The following is a 14,023-nucleotide window of genomic DNA, read 5'->3' on the forward strand; positions in this document are numbered from 1 at the left end:
CGTGCTGAGGTGGTATTCCCATGTCCTCATCAGGAAACATAAGTGGTTGTGCGTCAGTTCATTCTATGTCTTCCACCCCTGGGGAAGGGCTAGGTGGATGCCCTTGGGAAACCTTGCCAGCAGAGTCTTCAAACAGCATAAGAGACTGCTGCATGACTTGAGGCTCAGACAGGTTCCCTGATATGCACGGGGGTGATGTGACAGACTGATGGTTATGGGTTTCAGGCGTCACCTGTGCGCTTTCTGCAGAAGACTGGGTGGGAGATAATGTGAACACGCTGGATCCACTGTCAGCCACCCAATCGACTATCGCCTGTACTTGCTCAGGCCTTACCATCCTTAGAACGGCATTAGGCCAGACCAAATATCTCTGGATATTCTGGCGCCTACTGGGACCCGAAGTAGTTGGTTCACTAGGACGTGTAGCTGGGCCCGAACGGCCACGTCCTCTCCCTGCAGCAGTGTCTCCACCAACACCACCACCACGACCGTGTCCCTTATTAGAATTTTTCCTCATGATTAGCGTTCCGCCAAGCAAGAAATAAAAAATAAAGGGAACGGTATATATGGGCTGGTTAATATGACAGATTCCCAGCAAAATAGATTTATTTCAGCTACTTCTAAATAGGTTTGGTCACACACAGATAGTGTCACAGTGGTGTATATGGGCTGGTTAATATGACAGATTCTCAGCAAAATAGCTTTAGTTCAGCTACTTCTAAATGGGTACGGTCACACACAGATTGGGTCAGAGCGGTATGGCCTGAAGACAAGCGTCAGATCATGCAATGCTGTGCTGGTGCACTGCAATTGCGGTAAAATAGCCGCCGATGACCACTGAAAAAAAGTGTCTGAAAAAAACGCTCAGGGCAGGCACAAAACCTGTGTGCTCTGAACCCACAAAAGATCGATGATTCTCATCTGTAGATGTGCAGAATTTCAGGACTTCGTTGTATTTCTCCCTGCCTAATCTCTCCCTCAGCAGCAGCAACCTATCCCTACACTAGTGAAGAGCAGAGTGACATGCAGCGCTACGTGACTCCAGCTTTTAAGGTGGCTGGGTCACATGGTGCACTTGGCCAATCACAGCCATGCCAATAGTAGGCATGGCTGTGATGGCTTCTTAGGGCAAGTAGTATGACGCTTGTTGATTGGCTGCTTTGCAGCCTTTAAAAAAAGCACCATAGAAATCGCCGAACACCAAACCCGAACTTTTACGTAAATGTTCGGGTGGAAAAAAAAAAATCGTAAAGTTCGGTACGAATCCGAACTTCACAGTTCAGGTTCGCTCAACTCTAATCCCTTCCTCAGAACCACTGAGGAAGGGATGATATACAGTCCCTAAACACGTTTGGTACTACTGGCCCCCAATTCAAGAACAAAGAGGCCCTCGTTCGAATCATCATATTGGACTATATACCACTTCTGGCATGACATTTTTGCCACGCGATTTTTTATCTACGGATCAACACAGCCATTACTAACTACAAGCCGTTAGTCGTGGAGGAGTAAAACTACCCGCCTACCTGTGTAAGGATGTCATTGGCCCGAAGGTTCATCAGATATCGATACATGCCTGCTGGTCAGCGTGTGATGTGAACAAGAAACGCTTCAATCAAAGGGCTTAATCAAAGGGTAGAATCGTGGACACGTAAGTGTATCTGTTAGCATACAACACCAGTGTCTCAAGACTTTCGGCTTTATACGGCATACTATCATTCGAATCGCTGTGGCTTTTCCTTTCAAACATCGCTTTGGTTTTCTGTTCAAACACGCTTCTCTAGGCCTGTGTAGCGGGACGCCGCACACGCGCCATGTGATTTGGCTTTTCGCATTCTAGGAAGAGAGATTATCCATTACACGATTTTTCATTATAGGACGATCCTCTTTACGAGCATTTTATCATGTGGTATCTTTTAAGTCGCATGGTTTCGATTTTATTATAGGTCATCGATTTATTGTGTCATTGATATTATATGCCATCTTTTTATTCGAATATTTGCCATTGTTGCATGTTTTATTGTCAATAAATCTGTGTGGTTCCAAGTATCAGTGAGTGCCCAGCTATTTTTTACCAGACTGTGGAAATTTGTCAAGTAAGGTAGAAAGGTGGTGAGGTATATGGCACATATATAGGATCAACTAAACGAAAACCGATGCAGAAGATACTTATGCCTTTCTTGATATTTTTTTTCCTTTATTTTTAGTCATGTTATTGGAAGGGAAAATCAGCACTAGCCTCTCAAAAACCACCCAAAGTCAGCATTATGCTCTCACAATTAAATAAATAGATGAATGAAAAAATGGTGGAGGGTCTTCAGCAAAAAACATAAGAAATACAGTACTTAAACTTAAATTATACAGCCTTGAGGAAAGAGAGGTAAGGGATGACAGGATCAAAATCTTGTTAAACATTTAAATAAGGTTCAGAAAGGAGGTGCTTTTAAAGAAGCACTCCCACAAAAAAATGTATTCTCTGACCTGTTAGACAGGTACATGTAAATTGTAGTGACGGTAATCTTCTTACTGGTGACTGTATTGGAGAGTAATAACCTCCCTTCTGATCCTCCTCTGATTCTCCAACTCACACAGGACAGAAAGTCAGCTACTTCTCTATTCATTCCTATGAGACTGGCATTGAGGCCTCCCATTTAGAGAGACAGAGTGTTGGTCAGATGACACAGCTGAGGATCAGAAGGGAGGTTATGACTGACAAATACAGTCACTGATAAGAAAATGACCTTCAATACAGTTTACATCGTGTACCTTTCTAACAGTTCATAGAATACATTTTTTGGTGGGAGTGCTTCTTTAATAAGAAGCTGAAAATGAGACCAAGGTCACGCAATCTGAAATAAGTTGGGGGCAAGATCAGAAGCAATGTCAGAAAATATTATTTTACTGAAAGAGAAGTACTGTAAATGCCTGGAACACCTTCTGGAACCCACTGAAGTGAAAGAGAGCACATTACGCATACGCAGCGTCCTCTCCATTCACTGCTAGGAGACTTCCAAAAATAGCAAGCCCACTTGGCTCTTGTTGGAATTCCCCTAGCAGTGAATGGAGAGCAAGCCACGCAGAAGTGGTCAACTCACCATTTGCTGCTTTGAGGCTGATGGTGCTCGGCTATTTTCAGACTTCCCACCAAAGAGGGGTGGCCAAACATGCATGCCTGCTTACTCTTCACTTCAGAAGCTCCGTTTTGGATATGGATTTTTGTCCCAGAGGTTGGACCCACAACAATTTGACATTTGTGACATATACTATCAGTATGCCATAAATGTTGAAATGGGACAACCCTTTTAACTAATATGAAAGAGAATATGATATATTCTATGCATGACCATGTGTTCAATATGATGAGAACAAATTTTAGGCAACTTGCATGTTGCGGTTGCAGCAAATGCGCAAGTCACGCTGTAGCCTTATTCATTCCTATGACAGCCCTGCGACGCTGAGATCTTTGGGCGCACAGCATCTGTTGTGGTCAAAATTGCTGTGTAGAAGTACCCTTAAAAAGGAGTCTGTCAAAGTTTCATATTTTTAATCCTTCCCATAGCTTTCTAGCAGCATTACAGTTGATAAAAACTTTACCTTTATGAGCAATCCTGGACTTATAAAACCAGCAAAAAACAACTTAGTAGCATATGCAAATGAGGGCTCGCAAGTGCCCAGGGGCGGCGTTACCCTCGTAGGTGCCCAGCTAGCTCAGCCTTATCGTCGCTTCCTCCCGCCCATTCTTTCCCTCTGGCCGCCCATCTACTTACTTCTTGTTTCATCGAGATCCTGCGCCTGCACACTCAGTCCGTCGCCCGCCGCATGCGCACTGCGATGCCCATTCCTTGTACAGCATCACAGTAATTAATGCGCATGCGCCGGCTAACGGCGCATGCGCATTAATTACTGTTATGCCATACAAGGAATGGGCATCACAGTGTGCATGCGCCGGCCTGAGTGCGCAGGCGCGGGATCTCGGTGAAACAAGTAGTAAGTAGATGGGCGTCAGAGGGAAAGAATGGGCGGGGGGAAGCGACAATAAGGCTGAGCTAGCTGGGCACCTACGAGGGTAACGCTGCCCCTGGGCACTTGCGAGCCTTCATTTGCATATGCTACTAAGTTGTTTTTTGCCAGTTTTATAAGTCCAGGATTGCTCATAAAGGTAACTTTTTTATTAACTGTAAGGCTGCTAGAAAGCTATGGGAAGTGTTAAAAAGGTGAAACTTTGATGACAGACTCCCTTTAAGGAGTGACGGCACTAATCAGCACCAGTTCATTGGGGTGCCAAGAATCAGACCCTCATTAGTTTATAGTTAGGAAAAGACATAAGTAATGAGATCCCGGAAAACTCCTTTATTGATTACTAATTATTTCCTCAGCATTCTCCCAATCTAACCCAGTTTCTGGATCTTAAAAATTCCGTTTTGTTTTTTTTCTCCTGCACATATGTTATTCCAACTTTACCTAGCAAAAAACATAACACAGAGAAAACCTTGTTTTAGTATAGGTGAGTGAGGAAACCTTTAGCCTATGACTACATTTTGCAATAAGGTTTAGAAGCAATAATTAAACCTACTTTATAGATCCTTGTTGCTGAGAGCAGTTGGTACAGGATTCTTTGTCTCTAAGCATATTCAGATAAGGCCTCCACTGATTTAAACAAGTGTCTTTATTTTGATTGGTTGTATGTGACCTTTATACAAGTATTTTAATTTATTAGTTTATGGTACATGGTGATAAGTGAAGCTTATTTTACTGCATATCTGTCTCTGAAGGGTGCATTTACACCAACAGATTATCTGGTCAGATGGCCGCTTACACACACAGATCTTTTGTTCTAAACACCAACTATTGGTCTGATTGGACAGAAATTGGTCAGATAATCTATTGGCATAATGCACCTTTAGGGCTGTATTACACTGCAAGATTTCACATACGATTGTTGGGAAACACGCATTCCTTCCCTACAATCGCCTGCTCATTAGTGGAGGAGACCGCTGCTATTACATACAGCGATCTCCTCCACTATATAAGGGGGGAGTGATCGGTAATGTCATTGCTTGTCCCAAAACAGAATCATTATCTCCTGGCAGCAGATCGTGATAAGACAGTGCTATATGCCACCGACAAGCGATTTTTTTAACCTGCCTAAAGACTGCGAGTAGCCGATGAACGAGCATTGGGTAATCAGCGCCACTATTGCAGATCATCACTAATGAGCGTTCCTACGTACACTTGTTAGTGATGATCTGCTCGACTATCACCAGGTCTAAGGCTACTTTCACATTAGCGGCAGCCTTCTCCTGCAGGCTGTTCCGGCAGGTGAACAGCCTTCCGGATCCGTGCTGCCGCTAGTGCACTCGTGCCGCCAGGAGTCTGCTCCGGCCATGTCGTAGTTTTATTCCAGACGCCTCTCGGCATGTTTGCCGTGCTGCAGCCGGACCTCATTATAGTGAATCGGGCCGGAGTGGACTTCTGGCGGCACGCATGCACTAGCGGCAGCACAGATCCGGCAGGCTCTTCACCTGTCGGAACAGCCTGCCGGAGAGGGCTGCCGCTAATGTGAAAAGTAGCCTTATACAGCCCTCAGGCTGGGTTTCCACATTTAGGCATTTAATGCAGTTTTTGAAGCCAAAACCAGGAGTGGATTCAAGTTTTTCCTTTAAAATGTTAATACCCAGTCTAAGGATGCTTTCACATACTGGGGATTTTGTTGCAGAAATTTCCACAACTAAGAATAAGTTCCATTCATTTTAATGGTGAGGTAAGCACAAGGACATCTGCAAGTCCCAGTCAGGTGAATGGAATTGATTTTATAGAACAGTCTGCCAGAGTTCCCCCGGATCCGCCATTGCTGGATGTTACTTGAATGCCGGCAGGCCCCATTGACTATAATGAGGTCTGGCAAAGATCCCACCACTACCTGGCAAATATACCGGGATTTAACAGGACAAAAACGTTTGCATGCAACAGTTTTTGTCTGGCCGATTCCTGGCATTCTATGCCGAAACAGCTTGCCGGAGAGCTGTGCGGCAAACGGTAAAGTAGCCTAAGTCGCCAGGCACATCAGATAGAATCCAGTATCAGGTGCCAACACCTGGGGGGGGGAGGCACCTGATACTGTGGATGGCACTATTTAGGGGAGGGGGATCTGTGGATGGCACAAATTAGGGGAGGGGGATCTGTGGATGGCACTATTTAGGGGAGGGGGATCTGTGGATGGCACAGGGGGGGGCCCATAAATTTGTTTTGCTATGGGGCCCATGCATTTCTAGCTACCCCCCCTGTCAGGGCCCCCTCAACAGTATTATACAATTACATTATATACAGTGACAGTGTAGGAAACGGACGGAGCAGCTGCCCGGCCTGGTCTGAGACACGGGGGGGGGGGGGGGGGGGGTCGGGGTTGCAAGGGAGGAGAGGGTTGCCATAAAAAAATCTGCTGTGGGGCCCAGTCCTTTCTAGTTATGCCACTGTATGGCATGATGATGTGGTGACCACATGATTGGGTATACATTGGGCTTTATATGACTGAGATTATGACATAAATAACACAAGATCTGCAATAATAACTTACCTTTCCATTAGTCCACTGCACAAGCATTGGTCTCTGGAGGATAGCCAGGTTAGTATCACCTAGTAATTGTGCAGCGCTAGTTTCAGTAAAAATATTTGGACCTTGTGAACGTAGGTTTATATTTTCAACTTTAATATTTTTCATCTGTAATTAAAAGAAACAACTGAATTAGTAATGTCTTGTGTGTATTGTGTAATTTTGGCATCATCACTCAAACACTATGTACCAATGAGGAGTAGAGTCATGCCAGAGTAGTAAGGTGCCTCATGCCCGGCGATGGCCACTGGTCACTTAAAAGTGTTGCTATGAGCTATGATCAGCTAATATACACCATACTACTGGAATGCTGCTGCTGAATAATAATAACAATAACAATAACAATAACAACAATAATAATAATAATAATAATAATAATAATAATAATCTTTAAAATAAAGTAACAACTTTATAATTTGTGATGCCATGTGTGATTTAAAAAAATGCCTTAAAGAGGTTGTCCGGCTGATTAAAGAGGCTCAGGATGGTGTAAAATAAAATAACTCATACCCACTTAACTGATCCCCCAGCACTTTCCCCTTTTACTTTCTGTTCTCACTGGCTGAGGAGGATGACTGCTGCAGCCAGTGATTGGCGGAGCAGTTATTTCCTGTGTTTTAAGAAGGATTAGGAAGTAGAGATCGACAGGGGAATGGGAAGTGTCAGAGCGGGAAGAGGAGTATGACTTTTTTATTTTACACTATTTGGACCCTTTTTTTTTTAGGTGTCAGTATTGTAAGTGGCATAAACATTAATCATGCAACATGACCCCAGTGGTGCAGAAATGTCGATATCCCAACTCTACTCCAATTCAGACTCAGAGTATAAAACGCACCAAAAACAAAATGATCTTCTTTATGTTTCCTTTTCAAAAATACTTCACATTATAGTGCATACAAAAATGACTCATGGTCAAAAGCACATATTTATCACAAAAGTCCATACCCAGCAATTAAGTCCTGTATGCATAGGGTCTTTCTGAGGTTCAGCACATGTGATGGTGACTAGCAAGCATGTAGCTACGGCAAACACGCTTGACAAAAGGGGCAGACCCCCGAAACGTAGCTACATGCTTGCTACCCTATGCATACAGGACTTTATTGCTAGGTATGGACTTTTGTGATAAATATGTGCTTTTGACCATCAGTTATTTTTGTATGAACTATAATGTGAAGTATTTTTGATAAGGAAACAAAGAATAAGCTCATTTGGTTTTTGGTGCATTTTTTACTCTGATATCTTTCTAGTTTTCAGGACTGGTCCACTGTGTTGTACAACTCATATGAGAAGTGATAATTCACAAATTACTTATTGGACTTGGTTGGTAAAGGGGGCATACCGGAGCATAGTGGTACATGTGTAAAATATCATTCCATAATTACTATAATTCTGGTGTGAGAAAACATACCACAATCTTGATGAGTTGGTCATCCTTGTTGGTAGGGTTTCTCCATATCAAGTTGACTTCTACATCAGATGAAATCTTGTATCCCACACTATCCTCAGGGGATCCTCTTGGTTTATCTATTAGTACTTCCGCTGTATATGCATATTTATATACCTTGTCATTGTTTAGTCTTGGGCCTGCGGTATGTACTATATAAAAAGGAAAGTTAACATCTGTCATTAGAAAATAGATCGACTGGGCCACGTCACTTCATTCTATCCAGTCCAACCACTGTTTCAGTTCATACAAGTAACATACACCAAAATGTGGCACATTTTCATATTGATGGCCAATACTCAGAATACTGTACTGTAGATCATTAATATGAGATTGGCATGGGTGCAACTCCCGCCACCCCCACTGATCAGCTTTTTTAGGAAGCCACGGCACTTACCGGAGCACTGGTGAGTGCTGTGGCTTCCTCACAGTTTACCAAACACAGCACCATCCATTGGTTAGCGGCTGTGTTTGGTATCACAGCTCAGCCCTATTCAATGGAATGAGACTGAACTGCGCCAAGGCCATGTGACAGATGAATGTGATGTCACATGGCCTAAGTGTCACGGCGGGGAGTGGGGGAAACCCCTCACCCTGCGGTGTCAAAGGGTAAAGGGGGTAAGCCAGGTCAAAAAGGAGTAATAAGTAGTGTTGAGCGGGAGGTGCCATATTCGATTTCGCAATATTTCACGAATATTCGATTGAATATTCGTCATTATTCTATTCATCTCGAATAATATGCGTATTGCGACTTTCTTTAAACTGTATAAGGCAACTTTCATATTGGTTGGCTATGGCTAATATGTGTATTTTACGAATATTCGTTATATTGCTATAACTTCGTTTTTTAGAATATTACAAATAATGTAAAATACGAAGTTATAGCAATATCGCGAATATTCGTAAAATACACATAATTTAGCTAATATAGTGCTATAATCTTTTTTTTATAGTTGAATTTTTTTGCCTCTTCTGAACTTCATTTTTGGAAAAAACATACACTATAAAAAAAATTACAAAAAATACAGCACTATTAGCTAAATGGCAGTCCATATGTGTATTTTATGAATATTCGCTATAACTTAGATTTTTAGAATATGACGAATATTCTAAAAAACAAAGTTATAGCAATATATTAGTTATTTTGAATATTCGTCTTTTTTTTTTTTTTTTTACAATCTGTACTGTTATTCCACTTTTGCATACTGCTCCCCGACAAGCGTCCCAGTCACCATGGGAACACCTGTAGGTTAGAATATACCATTGGATCTGAGTTTTCACGATCTTGGGGAAAACTCAGATCCGATGGTATATTCTAACCCACAGGCGTTCCCATGGTGACAGGGACACTTGTCAGGGAGGTGTATGCCGAAGTTGATTAAATAACAAGTATATTAGCGATTACGATGACGTCACTCATAAGATCGAATCCTCACGCGATCATTCATAACATTCCCGATTTTCAGGTAAAAATCGGGAATACGAATAACAAAATTGATTCCAACCTGCTTCTTGCAATATAGCAAATATTCGAAAAAATTATGTAGAATCAATCGATTTAGCTAATATAGTGGCATAATCTTATTTGTGGGCCAATGACTCATTGGCCCACAAGCAAGAAGCAGTGGGCGAACATGTTTTTTCAGATGTTTAAAATTTACAAATATTCGATATAGCGAATATATAGCACTATATTCACGAAATCTCAAAGTTGCGATATTTGAGAAAAAAATTCACTATTCGAATATTCGCACTCAACACTAGTAATAAGGGAGCAGGTCACCTCCTACAACATCCCTAATCCTCTCCCTGACTCCTCACCGTATGAGCGGACCCCGATGGTGGGACGGCTCATACCCATGATACCGAATATCCTGAGTCGCCCTGGAAATCCCTCACTTAGGGGCAGGGGAGAGACGACCTGTTCATCCCAGTTATGGAGGAACAGGAGTCTCTATCTGAGGCCAGACTGCAAGGAGAGGGGAACACATACAGCTATTGAGATGGCAGGTAAGCAGAACCCATAACACACTTACCTTCCACAGACACACTGACTGGAACCCGTGCACAAGTGCTGGTGTCCACACCAACATTAGAGGACACAGCACACACCACAAACCACACAGGGACCCAGGACACCCATAGCTGCAATAAACATAAGACAGGGGAATGTCTAGCCAAACATGCTGGACGCCAAACACCACCAGACATGAAACACCAAACTAAACATACAAACACCCTGAACATCACCCACTCCATACAAATAAAGACAGGAAGGGAAGGAAACACCGGGATAACATAGAACATCTATGACCACAAGGGTGGCCCTCACTGGACAGCTGACACAAGCCAGGAACCGTGAACCACCAGCATACACCAAGGCTGGAGGAACCCAGAGCTACAGGCTTCCAGCAGAGACTAAATAGCCCAAGCAGCCACACCCACACCCACATAAACCCACTGTTCACAAAACACTAGGAAGGGAGTTAACCCTTCCAACACCAGGCAAGGGAAGGAAGCCACTTAAAGGGGAAGTGCACACACAAGCATAACAATCCACATGTTACCACCGGCAACAGCATGCGTGGCAACCATGTCCCGGCAATCACCCAGAAGGCCGAGACACTGCCAGCGCATGCTCACACAGCAACACGTTGCCGCGGGCAACTGCAAGTGTAGCAACAGTGTCACAGCGCACACCATAGGCCGTGACACTAAGAAGAGACCTAAGCAACCACGGAACTCTGCAGCCTCTTCGTACAGCAGATGACCAATCCTGAGGACAGGCCATCAATATGAAAATCACAAAGAACCCCTTTAACCCATACTTGCCAACTTCTGAAGGTTGTCCTCAGGGAAATGGGAGGTTGCACTGCCAACTCCTTTAGCACTGCACCCTGCTTTGTTTTGAGCAGCACCCCGTCCCCTCAAAGCACTTTGAGCAGCAGAGCTGCATCTAATAACGCAGAGTCCTGGCACCACACCAGGTACAATGTCAAATGGCCGGATGCCCACAGATCTAGCAGTTATCCCCTATCTAGTTAGTGGATAGGGGTAATATACAGTATATCAATTTAAACAATATAAATTTTCCATTGAAATCAACATCCATTGAAATCAAGTCCTGAACAGTGGACCCCCTCAATAAACTCATGATACCCTAATAGAAGGTTTGACAGTGTGTTGTCTAAAAGAGATTATCCCTTAAAGGGGCTTTCCAGGACAGGCCGGAAGTTGGTGATGGAGCTACACAGCTCTGTCTCTTGTGTAGTGGTAACTGGAGCGCTGTTCACACTGGCGCTCCGGTGCCAGAGCTACTGTGAAGCAGCTGACTGGTGGAAGTGTGGGGGTCGGATCACCACTGATCCTGAGGCAATTGATATTAAAATCCTGGAAAAAGACCTATAAAGATACATTTTAAAACAAGAACCGTATTGCTGCATCTGAATAGTGAAATGTATGTCCATGAAATCTGCAGATGGACACTGAAGTTACTGTATTATAAATATACAGGCGTATGATAACTACAACACAAATATGTCATTTGTAAGTTCTAACAGAATTTAGAGAAAAATAAATTTTTGTATAAAAGCATGGGCTATAGCAGCCATAGCACTTTGTATGGGGCCCAGAGGTTAGGGGGAGGCTATCAGATACTATAACAATTGTACATTTTGTAAGGAATAACAATATAGTGGCTTTTTACTATTATGTAGGTTTTCTGATTTATGGTGCTATCATACATACCTTTATTATTGCTACTGATGTTACTGTTTTTTTATTTTGCTACGGGGCCCCATGAATTATAGTTACGCTTCTGGATAAAAGAGTTGGTACAGTAGCTTTAGAGTTGGATAGCTCATCAGAACATTTACTGATCACCAATTGCATAAGTATGTGTGGTCTATAATTAAATCATGTCATAGTATACTGCATAACTTGGTAATACACGCACAAGCAAGTGTCACTGGCTGAGAAAGCGACATGCTAAGTATGCATATCTGTCACCTGCCCAGCATACTCCTATGTTATACATTGGAAATTCTTTATTAGGCATGTTGACAGAGAAACTTTTGTAAGCAATAAATTATTTTTGTTTACTTTTAGGTTTTCCTGTTTTATAAATTGATGTGACACTTTGATTTGCATTGCATTGACACTGATTGAATTGCACATTCAGTACACGCTGATAATCTTGCTGAATGTTCTCACAGTTGTAATAGGTTGTCATTAAAGGGGTTATTCCATGAAAAGTAATACTAGGCAATGAATAGGACATTTCAAATGAAGTAGTATTGCAATATACTGTACATGCAATAAAAATATTGTTGAGATGTCATGTGAACAGAGCCTAACTCATCCTGATCACATATATGATCACGTTATTTAGTACTTAATGGCTACCATGAGTATTACTAGTTGGGTGGGACACTGAGTGACTGAAAACATCCAGTACAGTATATGATTCCACCCTACTCTTGGAAACAGGTTTGGTGGGTACACTACAATGAGTCACTTGAATACCAAATGCAGAAAAAAAAAAGAGTCCATCCGATATACTGACAAGACAGTGTGAGGACATTGGCTTTTCTGCAAGGCAGACAGAGGTTGTTTGTTGTGACAAAGATGTATGGGTCAATAAAGAACTTTCTTGGCCACTGTATTCTTGATCCTGCTTAAAGGGGTTGGCCCATCATAGGCATTGGGGGGCATATCGCCAGGATATTCCCACATTGTCTGGTAGGTGCGGGTCCCAACTCTGGGACTCACACCTACGCCAAGAACGGAGCAGGGAGAGCAGTGGCTGGAGGAACCCGGGTTTCCCGGGTTCCGGACACCGCCAAGCACTCTCCCCATACAAGTGAATGGGAGCTCACCGCGCTTGCGCGGCCACCGCTTCCATTCATTTTAATGGGGTGGACGGAAATAGCCAAGCCAGCGCTCTGCTTTTTTCGGCGGCCCCAAATAAATGAATGGACCACCACCTTTACCTGCTCCGTTCTTGGAGTAGGTGTGGGTCCCAGAGATAGGACCCGCACCTATAAGACAATGGGGACATATTTTAGCGATATGCCCCACTGTCTATGATGGGCCAACTCCTGTAAAGTGTAACTATTGTTTCAGTTATTTTTAATATTGTGTAGGGGACAGGGATATTAAACATTCTCGTAATCTACTTTATTAGAGAAAGATATTGCTTTGTAACAGGGTATAAAAAGTCTTCTTAGCCAAGATCTAACAGTGTTAGAGTCTGTCTTCAGTGTTTGACTGAGTGCTGAAGACGCCTGTGTGTAACATACAGAGGTTTCCAGCTGCCTCTTTATACTACCCAAGTCCCTGACTATGTATATGTGCCCTAAATATCACTGTCCTTCACCCTGCCTATCTGACTTGTTACACACAGGTGTCTTCACACAGGTGTCTTCAGTGCTCAGTAGAACTGAAGACAGATTCTATTCAGCAATGCTCAGTTATAGCTTTACTAAGGCCGGGTTCACACCTGAGCGTTTTACAGCGCGTTCTTACGCGCTGTAAAACGCTCAACAGGCAAGAACCAATGATTCCCTATGGGCATGGTTCTCACCTGAGCGTTTTACAGCGCGTACGAACGCTGCAAGAAGTACAGGAGCTTCTTTGGGGCGTAATGTCGCCCGTTCCCGCACATAGACTTCCGGGAACGCGCGACAATGGGCGTTTGCTTGTTTCCGGAGCCTCGTATGTAAACGCCCGATAAAATCGCGCATACAGAGCGCAACAGAGTATGCTCAGGTGTGAACCCAGCGTCAGAAGACTATTTGCACTGATACAACTAAAATGATGTAGTAGTAAAATTGGCCACTATTTGTTTTAAAGAACCTCAGAAATAGTTTGGGAGACTACTGGGGACCCTGCTAGAGAAACGGTTAATGTATTGAAATCTACACAAGCCAGTATTTTTTTTATAATAAATGGATGCAGCAAAAATACCA

At 43.1% G+C, this 14,023-nt stretch overlaps 1 protein-coding gene across 1 annotated transcript in view; it reads right to left on the reverse strand.

Annotated features, from left to right (window-relative positions):
• LOC120989835 (microsomal triglyceride transfer protein) overlaps positions 1 to 14,023 on the reverse strand; it is a 110,964-nt gene that overhangs the window by 70,492 nt on the left and 26,449 nt on the right. The window contains exons 2-3 of the mRNA XM_040418189.1: positions 8,019 to 8,206; positions 6,575 to 6,718 (exon numbers count right to left, since the gene is read on the reverse strand). Coding sequence (XP_040274123.1) covers positions 6,575 to 6,718; positions 8,019 to 8,206 — 332 coding nt within the window. The remainder of the gene's footprint in view (positions 1 to 6,574; positions 6,719 to 8,018; positions 8,207 to 14,023) is intronic.

Source organism: Bufo bufo, chromosome 2 (genome assembly GCF_905171765.1).
Source record: "Bufo bufo chromosome 2, aBufBuf1.1, whole genome shotgun sequence".
Taxonomy (NCBI): domain Eukaryota; kingdom Metazoa; phylum Chordata; class Amphibia; order Anura; family Bufonidae; genus Bufo; species Bufo bufo.